General features: G+C 38.6%; 1 protein-coding gene across 14 annotated transcripts in view; it reads right to left on the bottom strand.

The window, feature by feature from the left end:
• The window catches only part of Uba1 (ubiquitin-like activating enzyme 1), a 132,606-nt gene that overhangs the window by 41,933 nt on the left and 73,173 nt on the right, over nucleotides 1–17,500 (bottom strand). Inside the window, exon 1 of one of the 14 annotated variants that reach the window (XM_067104925.1) lies at nucleotides 8,724–8,866. The exons of 12 other annotated variants lie outside the window; for them this stretch is intronic. Coding sequence is in view for 1 of the 2 variants with exons in the window: in XM_067104915.1 (XP_066961016.1) it covers nucleotides 3,833–3,844 (12 nt within the window). In the remaining variant the exon portion in view is untranslated. Of the gene's footprint in view, nucleotides 1–3,832; nucleotides 4,078–8,723; nucleotides 8,867–17,500 lie in introns of those variants that run through there. One more of the 14 variants, XM_067104915.1, reaches the window with a different exon arrangement.

Here is a 17,500-nt window from a genome sequence, read left to right as displayed (position 1 = left end):
TCAGCTGATTAATACCAAGTTTCAAATCCTCAGCTGATTAATAACAAGTTTCAAATCCTCAGCCAAATAATAAAAAGTTTCAAATCCTCAGTTGATTGATATCAAGTTTCAAATCCTCAGCTGATTAATAAGTTTCATATCCTCAGCTGTATTAATAACAACTTTCAAATCCTCAGCTGATTAATAAGTTTCATATCCTCAACTGAATAATAAGTTTCAAATCCTCAGCTGATTAATAGCATGTTTCACATCCTCTTAATAACAAGTTGGCTGATGGGGAAGTTGCGCACTGCGTTCGTCGTCTGTCGCCCGTCCTTTCCCCTCACCTGGACCTTTCCAATTAACTTTCCCCCCTTCGGAATTCGCAGTCCATCACGCCCGTGCCACCAAGTTGAAATTAATCCTCCAACAAAGTTTCATAATGAAGTTTCGTCCACAATACGACGAGGTCACACACACATCAGCTGGCGACTCTCGTCGGGAGGAAAAAAAAAAAAAATGTGGGCTATCTTACGGTGTTGAGAAGGGTATTTGCGCTTAGCATTCAAGCATTAATTTCTCAAGGTTAAGAGTAATGTTTGCTGTAATGTTCACTAGTGAATTGCGCGTATATATACACACACATTTTGCGTGTACTAAAAATGATCATTCACAAAACTATATTAACCCCAGAACTCCTCAAGGCCTGCCCCTACTTATATCTATGCGCTATTCACTCAGCTCACTAAACTATATGAACAAATATCAGCATTCGTATGCACATATGTTCGTGCATGTGAAAAATTCTTTAAAGTGAAGTCTTGTGCCTAAGGATGTAAATCTAATTATGTATTTATTAACGAACTAATAAAACTAATTCACCAAACATTACCAAAAGGATCATTTTCTAATGTTTCACACTTACTAAGCTACTGCCGCATATCCATAGAACTGGATACGCGTTCACTTCACTTAGGATATAAGATAACTGGATACACGTTCACTTCACTAGGGATATAAGTTCAAAACTTAAATCGATGTTTTCAGCAAGCAAGAGACGAGAAGCACAATCAGCTATACCCCTAACAACACGCTGCAACTGACTACTTAAATGGATTTTTACGTCTCTATTACGTAAGTCAACCAGGAACACCTTCAATTCACGGAAGAGCCCCTGGACAGAAATTACAAAGGGAGAGCCAGCCGTAAGCAAATTTGACACGAAATCCTACTGGCCACCACACGAAATCCTATTGTGGCTCTTCACGAAAGGGCCATAAAGCATAACCCAGCAACCTTCACTCGAGTGGTCACACATTAGTCACAACCGCTATCCTGTCCTGGGAAGACTGATGTCCCCTTGTGGCACAATGTCACTTATTTCAATTGCAAAAGGAAGCTTTACACGTTGCGCAGAGAGAGAGAGAGAGAGAGAGAGAGAGAGAGAGAGAGAGAGAGAGAGAGAGAGAGAGAGAGAGATCCACAAACACTGGTTTCACAAGCAAGACGTCATACATTCAGATAATGGAGAGGGATGGACATGTTACGTTAAAATTAGCTGTGCTTCTGTTAACATGCACAGTAAATTATGTAATCTGCCTGTCTGTGGTCAGTCAGGCCTCAGAGGTAACATCTAAAGCGAGCCTTCGTCTCCTTGAGAGCCACTTTTGCTGTGAAGGTCACAGTCAAGGTCAAGGTCAGGAACTGATGGTATCTGAAAGGGCGTCATGGATTGGTGGAGGTCGTACGTCAAAGTAGTAGTCTCTTAAACTGAAGCTCTCAAGTTCCGGCCAAGTCAAAATTTTGTACAAAATCTATAAAATATGGGCCTATATTTATTATAATGGTCCCCCCTTAAAAAAAGACTATAAAAGTGGCCGCTGACAGACAAACAGGAAGGGGCCGGATGCTCTGCCTTCATGCACCTATGTACATGATAGAATATAGAATTTTGGCCAAAGGACAAGCGCTGGGACCTATGAGGTCATTCAACGCTGAAACGGAAATTGACATCAAAAGGTTTGTGAGGTGTAACATAAGGAAAACCTCGCAGCTGCACTATCAAAAAATTGTTAGGAGAGGGTGGAAAGTGAGATAGAAGAAAGAGAATTTGAACGTAGGTACAGCAGAAGGAATGAAAGGGGTTACAGTTAGGGACCGATGGTACGCTGCAAAGAACCTCAAGTAATGCCAACAGTGCACCGCATGAGGTCTACTGACGGCACTAGCCCCATACGAGGACATAGTACATGATGGTCTACCTCTGAGCAAAGTTTGAAATATATCAACCACGCTGGGTGACTTGTGATGACAAGGTAAGCGTGACAGACACCCTGAAGAACAGACACACAAACGAGAGTGGAAGCCTATGGTCCATCCAGCTCTGACAGTTGAAGACTGATAATAGATGACCAAACAAAGAGGCTTGTGCAGCTGTGGCAGTCTTAATGCCTTCATTGCAACAGCAGTGACTTCACACTGAGTGGCACGTTCAAATGTGTACAGCACACGAGGAAAAATATGTTTTCTCGATGACAAGTTAGCTGTTCTTTCGCATAATTTTTTTTCTTATCAGGCACTCACCTTGAAAGTAACTTACAGTACTCAGTTCAACAGATTAAGGTGATTTTGCTTAAATTATAGTTTTAAACCTTACACAAAAACATTACATATGACATTTTACAGAACAGAAACATTTTCTTTTCATAATTATAAAAAAAACTGGTTGTATATAAGTGTGTGTGTGTGTGTGTGTGCGCGCGTGCAGGTGAGACATACTGGTAACATGACAACTTAGATATCCAGCAAAATAAAACTCGGCCACGGTTCCAAGGTCACTTGAGTGTTGCGTGCTTTATTTATAATAATCATCATCGACTAACAATTTTCCATACGCACAGGCACAAAACAGAACGTCCATTAGAGAATCTCCTCTTCCATTCGCCGCAACCATTATCCATAAGCTCATTAGTTACTAATGAAGGCCATTCTGACATTACATTTATCTTACTTTCCTCATTCACGCTGCAAACTATGCCGATATTCCCATCAAAAGGACTCTCCCAAACTTATATCTAGACACTGAGACCAACAGTCAAATCGTATTACCATTTTAAAAATTACAGTGTTCTTTAAGCAGGGGAATATCATCTACTTCTGTCTTGCATAAAACACCAACACCTCAAAGATATTTCTTGCTACGTGAAGGTCATCAAATCAATAGGAACGTGATTATTGTGGGAAGAAAAAGATGGATGTAACAATACATCCACATCCAGTCCCATCACTCACCTGCTAAGTCGCAATCAAGTCGACCCTACGCGATACCCTCTGATTTACATGCGGACTGTAAGTACGTCCACGGACATTAAGAAAGCCTTTGCCCTTTATCAATAATTACGGACAGTGTACCATTACTTATATGTCACAGAGCGCAAACAGTCTTCATATCATAAATCGCGAACATATTCTTATTTGCTATGGATTACGTAGACATATTCATCGTCAACGTTACACAGTTTCTCAAGTATAAACATAGCATGTTACTATGGCACTAGGAGTTGAATGTGGAATTTAGGCCAAAGGCCAAGCGCTCGGAACTATGAGGTCATTCAGCGCTGAAACGGAAACACAGTAAAAGGTTTGAAAGGTGAATGGGAGGAAAACCTCGCAGTTGCACTATGAATCAAATGTTAGGAGAGGGTGGAAAAAAAGATGGAAGAAAGAGAATATGAAAGGAGGTGGAAAAAAAGACAGAAGAAAGAGAATATGAAAGGAGGTACAGCAAAAGGACCGAAAGGGGTTGCAGCTAGGGGCCGAAGGCACGCTGAAAAGAACCTTAAGTAATACATACAGTGCTCCGCATGAGGTGCCCTGATGGTATTACCCCTCTACAGGGTGTGGCACTAGGAGATTCACCAAATGACGAATAACACAGCTATCTGAATTATTGGTGAACACGTTATACGTCGAAAAAGTGCAAAATCATGCTCCGGCCAGCCTGTACCCGGCGGTGGCAAAAAGGCGTACCACTGTTCACTTGGCAAACTGCACGCATCCACATTACCATGACTTTCACTTAGTCTCCTTATGTCGACTGAAGTCCGGATTACCCATTATCAAGATACGTGGTAAAAAACAAGATACGTGGTAGATAAGAAATTGATGGTTCGCCGTTACGTGAGGAACAGTAACATCGCAGGTGCAATGCTCAATGTACTTTGTCCTTGAAGTGTTGCGTGCTCCTCAAGACAGCTTTAAAGGAGCATGAGCTGGTACACAAAAAGTGAACTTTCTTTGACGTGTATTCGTATGTATGTATGTATGCATGTATGGATTTTCTAAAACACCAGCCAAACTAAGTTGGGTGATATAACTCAGTGACGCCTATATTACCCAAGATTTAGAGATGTGGAGATAAGATACAGTGAAATTCTAGGATATACTATCGTAGCAGTGTCATTTACTTATAATATCGAACGACGATACGAATGAGAACACACAGAGAGAGAGAGAGAGAGAGAGAGAGAGAGAGAGAGAGAGAGAGAGAGAGAGAGAGAGAGAGAAACTCATGACGTCGTAACTTCTGGATCAATGAAGCGATAAAATATCTGACGAGTACTGGGAGTTGAGGATGACACTAGCAAATTCAGTAAGCAAAAATACTAAAAATTATTCACAATATCTATAAAAAAAAGGATAAAAATTTGTGCAAGCAACAAGGTAACAAGTTGCAAACAATCTTAAAAAGGAAACCATTTGTGTATGCAACATGTTAAGAACATGCTGCAAACCATCTTACAAGAAAAACATGTTTGCTACACGTTAGCAAGTTGCAAACCATCTTCAAAGGAAAACATGTGTATGCAACATGTTAGCATGTTAAAAACAATCTTAAAAAAGGATAACCATTAGTGTATGCGATAAGGTAAAAACATGTTGCAAACTTCTTAAAAATAATATAGCTGTGTATGCGACGCGTTTACAACATGACGCTAACAATCTCCACGAAGTAGCGCAACCTTCAGCTCTAATAAGGCAACGGAACCAAGGTCCTTGCAGACTAATACACCCCACAACATACCCAACATGATGCAACACATGGCTATGAATAATCAATCCATGGGTCCTCTGAGGAATGGGTCGGCAACTGGGAGGTGCAAGGTAGTCCATTTCGATCAATGTAAGTTGCAGGTAAGACCCAGCGATTACAATGGGGATGGTTACCTGAAATATACATCAGCCAAATATCCTAAGAATACTTCATAGTATTCGATCAAATTCGATCGATTCTCTAAAAGCATTCAAGGCCAAGGACTGCGACAGTGACGTAACAGTGACGTATTAATACAACCACCAAGCGGGGTACAAACGTAATATAAAATCTCCTTTTAAACGGCAGAAGAAAACCTGGAATATCCACAATGGCGACCGAAGTCCACTTAATATTTTACGAATGACATCTCCGAAGCCTTCCAGACGCTCACGAGTTACGCTTTGCTTCTATAGGCTTAACATAATGTCATAGGAAATCGTAACTCCATCAAAGCCCTTAATTAACTAAAACAAAATTTTTCAGATATACATATTCGTAAATACAAAATTTTATATATATATATATATATATATATATATTATATATATATATATATATATATATATATATATATATATATATATATATGTATGTATGTATGTATATATATATATGTACATGTAGCCTATATATATACATAGTATATATATAACATATAATTCAAAAAATTAAAATTATATAAAAAAATGTATAATCCAGCGTCTGTCGCGTCTTTTAATACGCAAAAAATTTAAAAAACCAATCTGATAAGAATATTTTAACATCATTCATAGATACTTTTCAATTCTTAAAATTAATACCCGGATATCTATCCACTTGTATCAGCCGGCTCAAACTATATCAATAGTATGTATAAAAACCCTTCAAGAGGAGAAAACTCTATTTCCAACCTTTTTGTAAGCTTAGCCTTCACGATTTTATCCACATTATAAATGGTTGTCCTCAAAAGCTACCCTGAAAACGACAGAACTAAATCTGGAAGGATCATTTTTTTTCCTGAGGACATACCGTTGCCTTCGGGAGAGGGGGAGGGGGAGACGTTAGGACCATTTTTTCTTCGGTATCACCAAATTATTCTCTTCGTCCTTCACATCTAGGCTTGATAAATAATTGACAAGGGTTTCTTCTTTCATTGTCCATCTTTCGAAGACAAAGGCTGACAAGGTAGTACGTATTCCATTAACTAGTATACACTCTCTCTCTCTCTCTCTCTGATAGCAGCGTGCAAAGTTACACTGATTTTTTCTATATTTTCGAAATGTCTCCAAATTATTAACTGTACATGTTATTGTTTTGTTTTAGAGTTAGTGTTCCTTTCATTTACGAACTTTTAAATGGCATCATGATTAACTATCAAATCCGAAACGTGTGTGCAATGACGCTGCACATTCAACATTGATATTATCAGAAATTCATTCATGACATGCGAACCACTTTTTTTCTACTCTGCATCAGCTGTTTTAGGAGGACAGTTTTAAGTGAATCTTTATTCAACTTTAAGAGATATTTTAGGTGCACTCTCACGCAGTATCGAAAACGAACCTTCATTCAACCTGGGAAAAATTAATTCGATACTGCGACCAGTTAAAATTGCCTGGGATACCATCAAATTTTCATTGTTCTCTAATAATTTCAATCTCAATGTAAGAGAAGGGCACAAAATGACACCAGAAACAGAAAACAGCAAACTAAATAAATTCGAGAAATACTGGTCCATCACAATGTGCTTGATTTATTAAACTTCCATATTTCAAATAATATTTTTGATATAAAAAAGGCACAATCTGCAACTCTCTACTTCAGAAATTTTACCTCTAAAGAGCCACAGGTCATTACTATTACAGAGGTACTCTTCCTCATTAATATCGGACAGAAGTAATCAACAAAATTAGAGATATAAAAATTCTTTATCAAAAATTTAATAGCCGCCATTACCACCTAAAAGATTTATCATTTCGATAGCGATTGGGATTTTTCACAAGTTCTAGCAAGAGCACAAACCAATAAAAACCAACAGACTCATTGGGTAGAGAGAGAGAGAGAGAGAGAGAGAGAGAGAGAGAGAGAGAGAGAGAGAGAGAGAGAGAGAGAGAGAGAGAGCCATAACTGGTGGTCATAAAATATCCCCGACTAGTCCTCGATTGCATGCAAGGATCGTGAACAACGTAATAACTTGCTAAGTAGGTAAAAACATTGCCAGGAACGCAAGAAGTGGGTAAAAATACTGCACACGGACGATGAGGACATTGGTAAAATAATTGTAACTGAAGAGCTGACCGATGGAGGAAAAAAAAAATGTGTACACTCAAAGGCAGGCCATAAATATAAACACTGTAGAGAGAATGGCATGATAACGTTTAAAGCATGTAAAACAGAACAGGACAAAGGTTAAACTGTAAAGAGAAGGTCAGTACACTCGTTAAACCATGCTACAAAAACAGACGATATATAACGTAAAAAAAAAAAAAAGACTAGTAGATACTTGCAGGTAAGTGTGATAACTGGGAGTGGGGAAGAGACTCTTCAGAACCTATAAAAATATTTGCAAGAAGAAAAAGTTATGAAGGTAAACTGAAGCTATGACTATGGAGCATTGGATGGCAAAGAGTGAGTGGTTAATTCGTGTATAAGTATTTGGGAGGTAATACCATGGTCGTTGGTAGAAGAGATAAGTAGTGACTTACAAAACCGACAGAACAGGTGAAGCAAGAAATACAAAGGGGTGTGTGGACCTTCATATTCACGAAGTGTGCGACTGCAAGATCAAAGTGTGTAGCGTAACGAGTCTAGGGGGGGGCTTGACAAGCCCCTGATGAACCTTTCGTACACGTGCACTGTAAGGCTGAAGTTATTAAATTTCACTGCTTGGGATTTTCATCTATGTTTCAGCAGTCAAGAGTGTAGGTCTACCAATAAACTTTGTGTTGTTTTTCTATGAAGCCACCACTTATTTAACGTGGAAAAAATTTATATATATATATATATATATATATATATATATATATATATATATATATATATATATATATATATATATATATATATATATATATATATATATATATATATATATATATATATAAACTATATAAATGAAATCACAGCATCGAAAAATCCCCAGACAGAAAGATCACTATCAACCACCACTTCTAACCACATCACCTTACTTGAGTTTCATGAGTCAATCGTTAGAATCAACTGCCTCCACCAACGCGTTAATGTGCTGCTTCCGGAGGATGGAGCGGAAGAAGGAGGAGGAGGAGGAGGAGGAGGAGGAGGAGGAGGAGGCGGTAGAAAGAGGGCGGGAGGGAGGAAGAGTAGTTTCCACGTCATCTTCGGAGGAGTAACCGCATAGCGACGGCTCAAGAACTACAGGGCGTTACACTTCGGTAGCAGAGTCAAGCGGGAGATGTCACGTGAAAGTAACAAAGATGATTATGTATGTTTTGTATGATTCTGCAAATCATACATATCAAGTTAGAAATTACACACAATTTAAACATCACTCTGTACAAAATTTCCTGTTCATAAATTTGACTAAAACCTAGTAATACAACACAAGGCATCACTTTCAATAACAGCGAACACAAACGTAAAACAGGCTTCAGTTCCCATAACTTTGCTTATAATTTACTAAATCCGCACTAACCTTTCCTAACCTTGATTCGCCACAATGTACATCATCTCTAAACAAAACAAAAAATCAAAAGTAATCAAGTTGAACGACAACAGACAAAAGATTTCGCAGTACAGACGAACATGTCTCAACTAGCCTAGTTCCCTAGAGATACTGAGATTCTGAGAGACAAGAGGTTTCTATTGCTAATAAGCTACATTTACTGGATTTAACTGGAGTGTAAAAAACACCACACGCAGCCCCGCCACACGATATCCAACACCTCTCCCTGAAAGCAACTCTTCCCTCACGCCAGGAATCTAATCTATCAATCAATCACCCATATACTATACAAACAGAAGTGTCAAGTCATCCTGGAGTTACTATGAATTAGACATTTTCCAGTTCAATACGTGGATCGACCTTGTACATTACGTCTGGGTGGCCTTTGCCTTGCAAGGAGGTCTGTTGCTAAGGCCTTCAAGCTTAAGCAACCTTGAAATGCCTAAGACAAGGTGAGAAGCACAAAGCACAATTTCATAATGATTTCTTCTCAAGCAACTCCGAGCAAAAAGGAGGAAGATTTGGACAAGATACTATTTGTTTTATGAATTAGGAGAATAGCGTTATCACTTGAAGCAGACATAGCAGACAGGTTTTATTTTTCATGATGGGAACATTCTTCTGGAGACGAAAGGTTATTAATGTACCGTGTAACCTTAAACAGGGCAGAGTGACTATATACGACAAATGAACCGTGAACTATGCGATGTGTCTAGTACAGGAAACAAAACATAAATTGAACTTTTAATAACTTTAGAAAAGCAAAAAGTAATTACGCATTAACACTACAAAAAACGCTTTCAAATCAAGGCTTTTTTTCTTATTCAATAGCAAAAACGAATGCCTTGATTTGAATAGCTAGTCTGTAGTCTTGAATGCATAACTATTCTGCTGCTTTCTAAAGACACTATAAGCTCATTTTGTACTTTGTTGCATGCACTTTTGAAAAAATTACGTCAGTATAGTTCATAAAATACGTTACTCAAAACCTCACCCGGAACCAGAACGGCATACATGTACTGAAGATAAAACACAAACCTGGCAAAGCAAAGAAGCAAAAATTCTTCGAATTCCCTGGACTGCATGATACCAGACTCAATCTTCCCACAAACCACAGAGACAAATTGGAAATCTGCTGCCACAAAAACACTGGCGAGTCTCTCTCTCTCTCTCTCTCTCTCTGCGACAAGCCCACTACTCAAACCTTCGTGTATGACTTTTAACTGAATTGTGGAAGTGAAACAAACAAACCTTTATACTTCCTATTTCCTTTTTGGATAACAATGGAGACACTTGGAGACAAGGTATATACTCATCTTACCTGAGAAGCAAAAGGTCCCACCTGTCGATGTGAACTGATTACACAAAATGAGCACCTGCCGTGGTCAGTATACCGTACCAGACAGCTGTCTTGAAAACAAAGCGGATAAAATACTTCTTTTATTGTACTTTCCTTATCGTCTTCAAAATAAGACGTACTAAAATCTCTCTCTCTCTCTCTCTCTCTCTCTCTCTCTCTCACACACACACGGAGTAGAACACAGTCTTTGTTAGTCAAAAATCATATTTCCTATTATCTTCTGTTACTTTCTTTCAAAAGGACACCATATTCTCTGGAAGCCTGAATTTCATGCCAATGTCCCCTACGGGCTTGTACCATATGAATATGGTTCACCTTCTAAATAATAATAATAATAATAATAATAATAATAATAATAATAATCATAATCATAATAAAAGCTGAGAAGACTCAATATAAGATTATTTCGCACGATACAGGCATATTTTTTAACATGACAAGCTTAAGCGAGGGTATACTTCTTCTAATAATAATAATAATAATAATATTAATATTCTTGAAAGGTCTGTGGTGATGTTGAATGCTTAAAAATAGTATTTACATAATACACATACGCCCATTCATGCAAATTAGTAAACAGTCTGCAGAAAACGGCTTTCAATCACCACCTACTTAAAGAAATGATAATTCTCAAGGTATCCTTAAAAGCTAAATTGTTCGGACCTAGAACTACACACTTTCCACACTCGAGACCAGTGGTTAAGAGGCCTAATGACGGAGTTAGTCAAGAGGTCAGCATAAATAATTCAGGAAGTACACAAAAATCATTGCGCAATCTTTTCTCAACCTTCAATGCAAGGACTGGGAGACAGAGAGGAGGAGGAGGAGGAGGAGGAGGAGGAGGAGGAGGAGGAGGAGGAGGAGGAGGAGGAGGAGGAGGAGGAGGAGGTGAGTTCTTGACTTCAATTCAAGGTCTGTGAGAGAGAGAGAGAGAGAGAGAGAGAGAGAGAGAGAGAGAGAGAGAGAGAGAGAGAGAGAGAGAGAGAGAGAGATTCATATTGAAATATTTCCTATCTACACTGGTTATTCACATTTTATATCACAAAATATGCAACAGCAGCTAGAGAGAGAGAGAGAGAGAGAGAGAGAGAGAGAGAGAGAGAGAGAGAGAGAATCCTTCCCGTAACTGAAAATTTTACAATTTACGGGACGTTAAAGTTTAACCACGTCATTCCTTAATACACTACCTTTAGGATACAGGAGAGAGAGAGAGAGAAATCCTTACTATAGCTGAAAATTTTACTTTTTACAGGATGTTAATATTTAACCGCGTTATTCCTTAAAAATTAACCACCCCTCTGGATACAGGTGGGCGAAACTTGCCTTTACAGAGGACTGTAAAAACCCAAAACGAATTTTGTGAAAAAAAAGTGTTCCAATACAAAAAGCCACTTTCATGAGAAGTTTTTCTACTTTGCCCTTCCTCTCCAACGTACAACTTTCTTCGAAGTTCTGAGCTAAATTGCGGAAAGTTATAAGCCTTAACAACATACAACTTAAAACCCTTTTAAAAAATCGAAACGTACACCATGAAGTCTAAAACACCTTAGAGACTCCCTTTTCCATTAAAAACAACTGCCCACTCTTGACAAACATGAGTGGTTGCGAAGAGACTTTTAAAAACATTTCAATATTCATGGGGTAACCTTTTGTTACTGAACTGACGAGCAGTGAATTCTGCGTTATTTTTTGTAGGCAATGAGTTTCTATAGATAGCTTCAAGAAACACACGGGAGAGAGAGAGAGAGAGAGAGAGAGAGAGAGAGAGAGAGAGAGAGAGAGAGAGAGAGAGAGAGAGAGAGAGAGAGAGAGAGTCAGTCCCTAGCTATATCTATGATTGGCTGATTGATTTTAGAGATATCCCAGCTATATGTACGATTGGCTGAGAGAGAGAGAGAGAGAGAGAGAGAGAGAGAGAGAGAGAGAGAGAGAGAGAGAGAGAGAGAGAGAGAGAGAGAGAAATCTAAGTCTATCTTCGATTGGTTGACTGATTTCAAAAGTCCTCAAGCGTCGGTTTCATCCCCGGAAACAAAAAGTGCAATGTCTACTGACTTTCTCTCCCGATATTCAGCTTGGAACTCGCAATACTTGATCAATACAGAATATCAAGGGTCCACTTCATTCTTGCAGAAATTCAAGGGCACAAAATGGTCGTCCATCAGAGTGGCAAATTCCATCACTTACTGTGTAATATCTCTAACGCACGTTCTTTAATTTCAAGTTCTTGCACTGTTCCTTAAAGCTTTCGTTCTCTATAGTAATTCTACAGAATGTGTTACAGGCCACTGAAAACATCAGTTTAATAATCCAGCTTTACCTCTTCCTTCACGGCTTATTACGATTTTCGTATGTATTAAATAAAAAACCTGTTCCATTTCAATATAAACTATCAATATTAAATGATTTATTGTAAATACACTACTCAAAATTTTACAATTCGTTTTCCATGCATACGAGGAGAATAATTCATGTCACAAAAATATCCTATTAGCTATTCCGTTAAGAAATAGGCACAAGGATGCTATACCGCACTTATTTTGTGCATAATCTAACTGAGGCAAATCCTAATTTCCTACAACTTTACAAATGGACTGCCCATCAGTTATTATTGAACTTTATTTCCATTTGACCATACGGTTCTCGTTCATTTCTTTGCATTTTCTGAAAATGCTTCTCCTCGTATTTCGCGTGACCCTGCGTAAGCACTTTCATTCACTCCCTATGGCACTACTTGTAGTATGGCAAATAAGCCCATTGTATTTCTCTCTTGACTACTACTCTGATGATTCTGATATCAAGAAATACTGCTTGCATTTTTCCCTTAATGTTTTTGTGCACTTTTCCTCCATGGGTGTAGAATTATTTTCAATTGCTATGTTTTGAAGTTCCATTAAAAGCAATTGATACTCTAATAAAATCAGTCCCGGCACAACAGACAGTTCGAATACCATCTCTCTCTCTCTCTCTCTCTCTCTTTCTCCTCTCTCTCTCTCTCTCTCTCTCTCTCTCCCTTGGCAAGTAAGAGGCTATGCGACAGACACAGTCGTCCTTCCTCCTAAAGGGCAGTTAACACATTCTACTTATTCATATGAGAGACAGAGATGCTGACTACAACTGTTATGGTATACAAAAATTCTCTCACTCTGTCTGGGAATTTGAAACTGACAAAAAAAGTGTGTTTGTGTGTGAGAGAGAGAGAGAGAGAGAGAGAGAGAGAGAGAGAGAGAGAGAAATCTAAGTCTATCTTCGATTGGTTGACTGATTTCAAAAGTCCTCAAGCGTCGGTTTCATCCCCGGAAACAAAAAGTGCAATGTCTACTGACTTTCTCTCCCGATATTCAGCTTGGAACTCGCAATACTTGATCAATACAGAATATCAAGGGTCCACTTCATTCTTGCAGAAATTCAAGGGCACAAAATGGTCGTCCATCAGAGTGGCAAATTCCATCACTTACTGTGTTATCTCTAACGCACGTTCTTTAATTTCAAGTTCTTGCACTGTTCCTTAAAGCTTTCGTTCTCATAGTAATTCTACAGAATGTGTTACAGGCCACTGAAAACATCAGTTTAATAATCCAGCTTTACCTCTTCCTTCACGGCTTATTACGATTTTCGTATGTATTAAATAAAAAATCTGTTCCATTTCAATATAAACTATCAATATTAAATGATTTATTGTAAATACACTACTCAAAAATTTTAAGTTTTCCATGCATACGAGGAGAATAATTCATGTCACAAAAATATCCTATTAGCTATTCCGTTAAGAAATAGGCACAAGGATGCTATACCGCACTTATTTTGTGCATAATCTAACTGAGGCAAATCCTAATTTCCTACAACTTTACAAATGGACTGCCCATCAGTTATTATTGAACTTTATTTCCATTTGACCATACGGTTCTCGTTCATTTCTTTGCATTTTCTGGAAAATGCTTCTCCTCGTATTTCGCGTGACCCTGCGTACCCCCCTCTAGCCATTACACCTAGCACTTTCATTCACTCCTATGGCACTACTTGTAGTATGGCAAATAAGCCCATTGTATTTCTCTCTCTTGACTACCTCTGATGATTCTGATATCAAGAAATACTGCTTGCATTTTTCCTTAATGTTTTTGTGCACTTTTCCCTCCATGGGTGTAGAATTATTTTCAATTGCTATGTTTTGAAGTTCCATTAAAAGCAATTGATACTCTAATAAAATCATCATGACTTACCTCCGGCACAACAGACAGTTCGAATACCATCTCTCTCTCTCTCTCTCTCTCTCTCTCTCTCTCTCTCTCTCTCTCTCTCTCTCTCTCTCTCTCTCTCTCCCTTGGCAAGTAAGAGGCTATGCGACAGACACAGTTCGTCCTTCCTCCTAAAGGGCAGTTAACACATTCTACTTATTCATATGAGAGACAGAGATGCTGACTACAACTGTTATGGTATACAAAATTCTCTCACTCTGTCTGGGAATTTGAAACTGACAAAAAAAGTGTGTTTGTGTGTGAGAGAGAGAGAGAGAGAGAGAGAGAGAGAGAGAGAGAGAGAGAGAGAAATCTAAGTCTATCTTCGATTGGTTGACTGATTTCAAAAGTCCTCAAGCGTCGGTTTCATCCCCGGAAACAAAAGTGCAATGTCTACTGACTTTCTCTCCCGATATTCAGCTTGGAACTCGCAATACTTGATCAATACAGAATATCAAGGGTCCACTTCATTCTTGCAGAAATTAGGGCACAAAATGGTCGTCCATCAGAGTGGCAAATTCCATCACTTACTGTGTAATATCTCTAACGCACGTTCTTAATTTCAAGTTCTTGCACTGTTCCTTAAAGCTTTCGTTCTCTATAGTAATTCTACAGAATGTGTTACAGGCCACTGAAAACATCAGTTTAATAATCCAGCTTTACCTCTTCCTTCACGGCTTATTACAATTTTCGTATGTATTAAATAAAAAATCTGTTCCATTTCAATATAAACTATCAATATTAAATGATTTATTGTAAATACACTACTCAAAATTTTACAATTCGTTTTCCATGCATACGAGGAGAATAATTCATGTCACAAAAATATCCTATTAGCTATTCCGTTAAGAAATAGGCACAAGGATGCTATACCGCACTTATTTTGTGCATAATCTAACTGAGGCAAATCCTAATTTCCTACAACTTTACAAATGGACTGCCCATCAGTTATTATTGAACTTTATTTCCATTTGACCATACGGTTCTCGTTCATTTTTTGCATTTTCTGGAAAATGCTTCTCTCGTATTTCGCGTGAAGCCATTACACCTAGCACTTTCATTCACTCCTATGGCACTACTTGTAGTATGGCAATAAGCCCATTGTATTTCTCTCTGACTACCTCTGATGATTCTGATATCAAGAAATACTGCTTGCATTTTTCCTTAATGAGGCAGCACTTTTCCCTCCATGGTGTAGAATTATTTTCAATTGCTATGTTTTTGAAGTTCCATTAAAAGCAATTGATACTCTAATAAAATCATCATGACTTACCTCCGGCACAACAGACAGTTCGAATACCATCTCTCTCTCTCTCTCTCTCTCTCTCTCTCTCTCTCTCTCTCTCTCTCTCTCTCTCTCTCCCCTTGGCAAGTAAGAGGCTATGCGACAGACACAGTTGTCCTTCCTCCCAAAGGGCAGTTAACACATTCTACTTATTCATATGAGAGACAGAGATGCTGACTACAACTGTTATGGTATACAAAATTCTCTCACTCTGTCTGGGAATTTGAAACTGACAAAAAAAGTGTGTTTGTGTGAGAGAGAGAGAGAGAGAGAGAGAGAGAGAGAGAGAGAGAGAGAGAGAGAGAGAGAGAGAGAGAGAGTCACGAATTTGTAGGGGGTGAGAGGAAAAAGAGAAAGAACAAGTTTTCTGTTATAACGGGAGTTTTGACTGAACTCCGTTAGGAACAGTGAAAGGGAGACGTCTCACCTCACCTCCTGTATAGGGAAGCAAGACGACGTCCAAAAATGGTTACATGGGTCCCAGAGCCGACCGTGCGCTTTCCTTCAATCCAGACTTTGCAAGAACACATACTATCATTACTATCAATATCGCGAGGCAAAACTGCAGCAAAAGTAGAGGCACTTTAACGTCAACATTATCAAGACTTCTAAAGGGAGCCCAATAACTCTGACACTAAAAATATACTATTTTGTCGTCGTCGTTTTATATCAGCCGTCAAGCTATTTTTATATATGCAGTGTTAGTTACTAATGCGGGCACCAGTATACTGTATAAATAATGCAACCCCCTTTTCATAGTTCAAGCTTTACCCAAGTCACGTAGTTAACGTTTATTCTTCACCACCGTCTACATCTTTTTAATCATAGCTCAGAGGAAATTTTCTACACAAGTCAAATGACAAAATGCGTAAATAGCTTTCTTTTCAAAGAAGACTACTTAGCATTACAAAGACCACCATTTAAATATATTTCCCGGCTTCTCAATTTTGAGAAAAGAAAAAAACAAGAGATGCATGATGAAGCATTATTGGTAGCTTAGGTAGTTCGGCAATGACAATCACACAAATAAGGAAACGAAAAGAAAAATTAATCCATAAAAAAACTCTACACGTGGACACAACATAAAACTTGTATGATAGAAATCAATGAATTGACGTCTATCGACAAAAGAAAAAACACATCAATACTCTTCGACGAACTCCAAAGGCAACGAATGGTCAACTTACTGTAACATAAAAGCTGTCAAATGCTTATGGAACTTTTTATTTTTTCCCAACATAAGGAACACACTCAAGCACTTTTTGTTATGAGCCTTTTTAAACTTCTATGGAATTATCTGGCAAGGGCAATGGGTACTGTTCGGTGTAATGTGCATATGAGAGAGAGAGAGAGAGAGAGAGAGAGAGAGAGAGAGAGAGAGAGAGAGAGAGAGGGGGATGCACCATGAAAACGTTCAGAGGTATATTAGTGTCTACACAAAACAAATATCCGCCCAAACCTTATTAAAATGAAAAAAAAATTACATTGTTGCTTTCCCAAACGACCTTCATTATCTCCTCACAACCTCTTGCTTTGGAAAACAACAGCTACAACACAAACACACACACACACACACACGAAATTATCTTCTTCGAAATTATGTCACCTAAAATAACCTCAAAAGACCAATGGACTCGGAGACGTTCGAGAAAGTTTCGCTGCTGGTTCCGTGTCGTCGAGAAGAGGAGGAGGAGGAGGAGGAGGAGGAGGAGGAGGAGGAGGAGGAGGAGGAGGAGGAGGAGGAGGAGGAGGAGGAGGAGGAGGAGGAGGTGGGGTTAAAGACGAGGATGATAGAGGCTGAACATGGTAAAGAGACAGTGGTGTGAGAGAGAGGATGGGGAAGTGAGACTGGGAGGGGGAAGGGGGTGTC

The sequence above is a fragment of the Macrobrachium rosenbergii genome, chromosome 6 (genome assembly GCF_040412425.1).
Source record: "Macrobrachium rosenbergii isolate ZJJX-2024 chromosome 6, ASM4041242v1, whole genome shotgun sequence".
Lineage (NCBI taxonomy): Eukaryota > Metazoa > Arthropoda > Malacostraca > Decapoda > Palaemonidae > Macrobrachium > Macrobrachium rosenbergii.
Note: the sequence above shows the minus strand (reverse complement) of the source record. Positions and strands in the feature narration are given on the sequence as shown.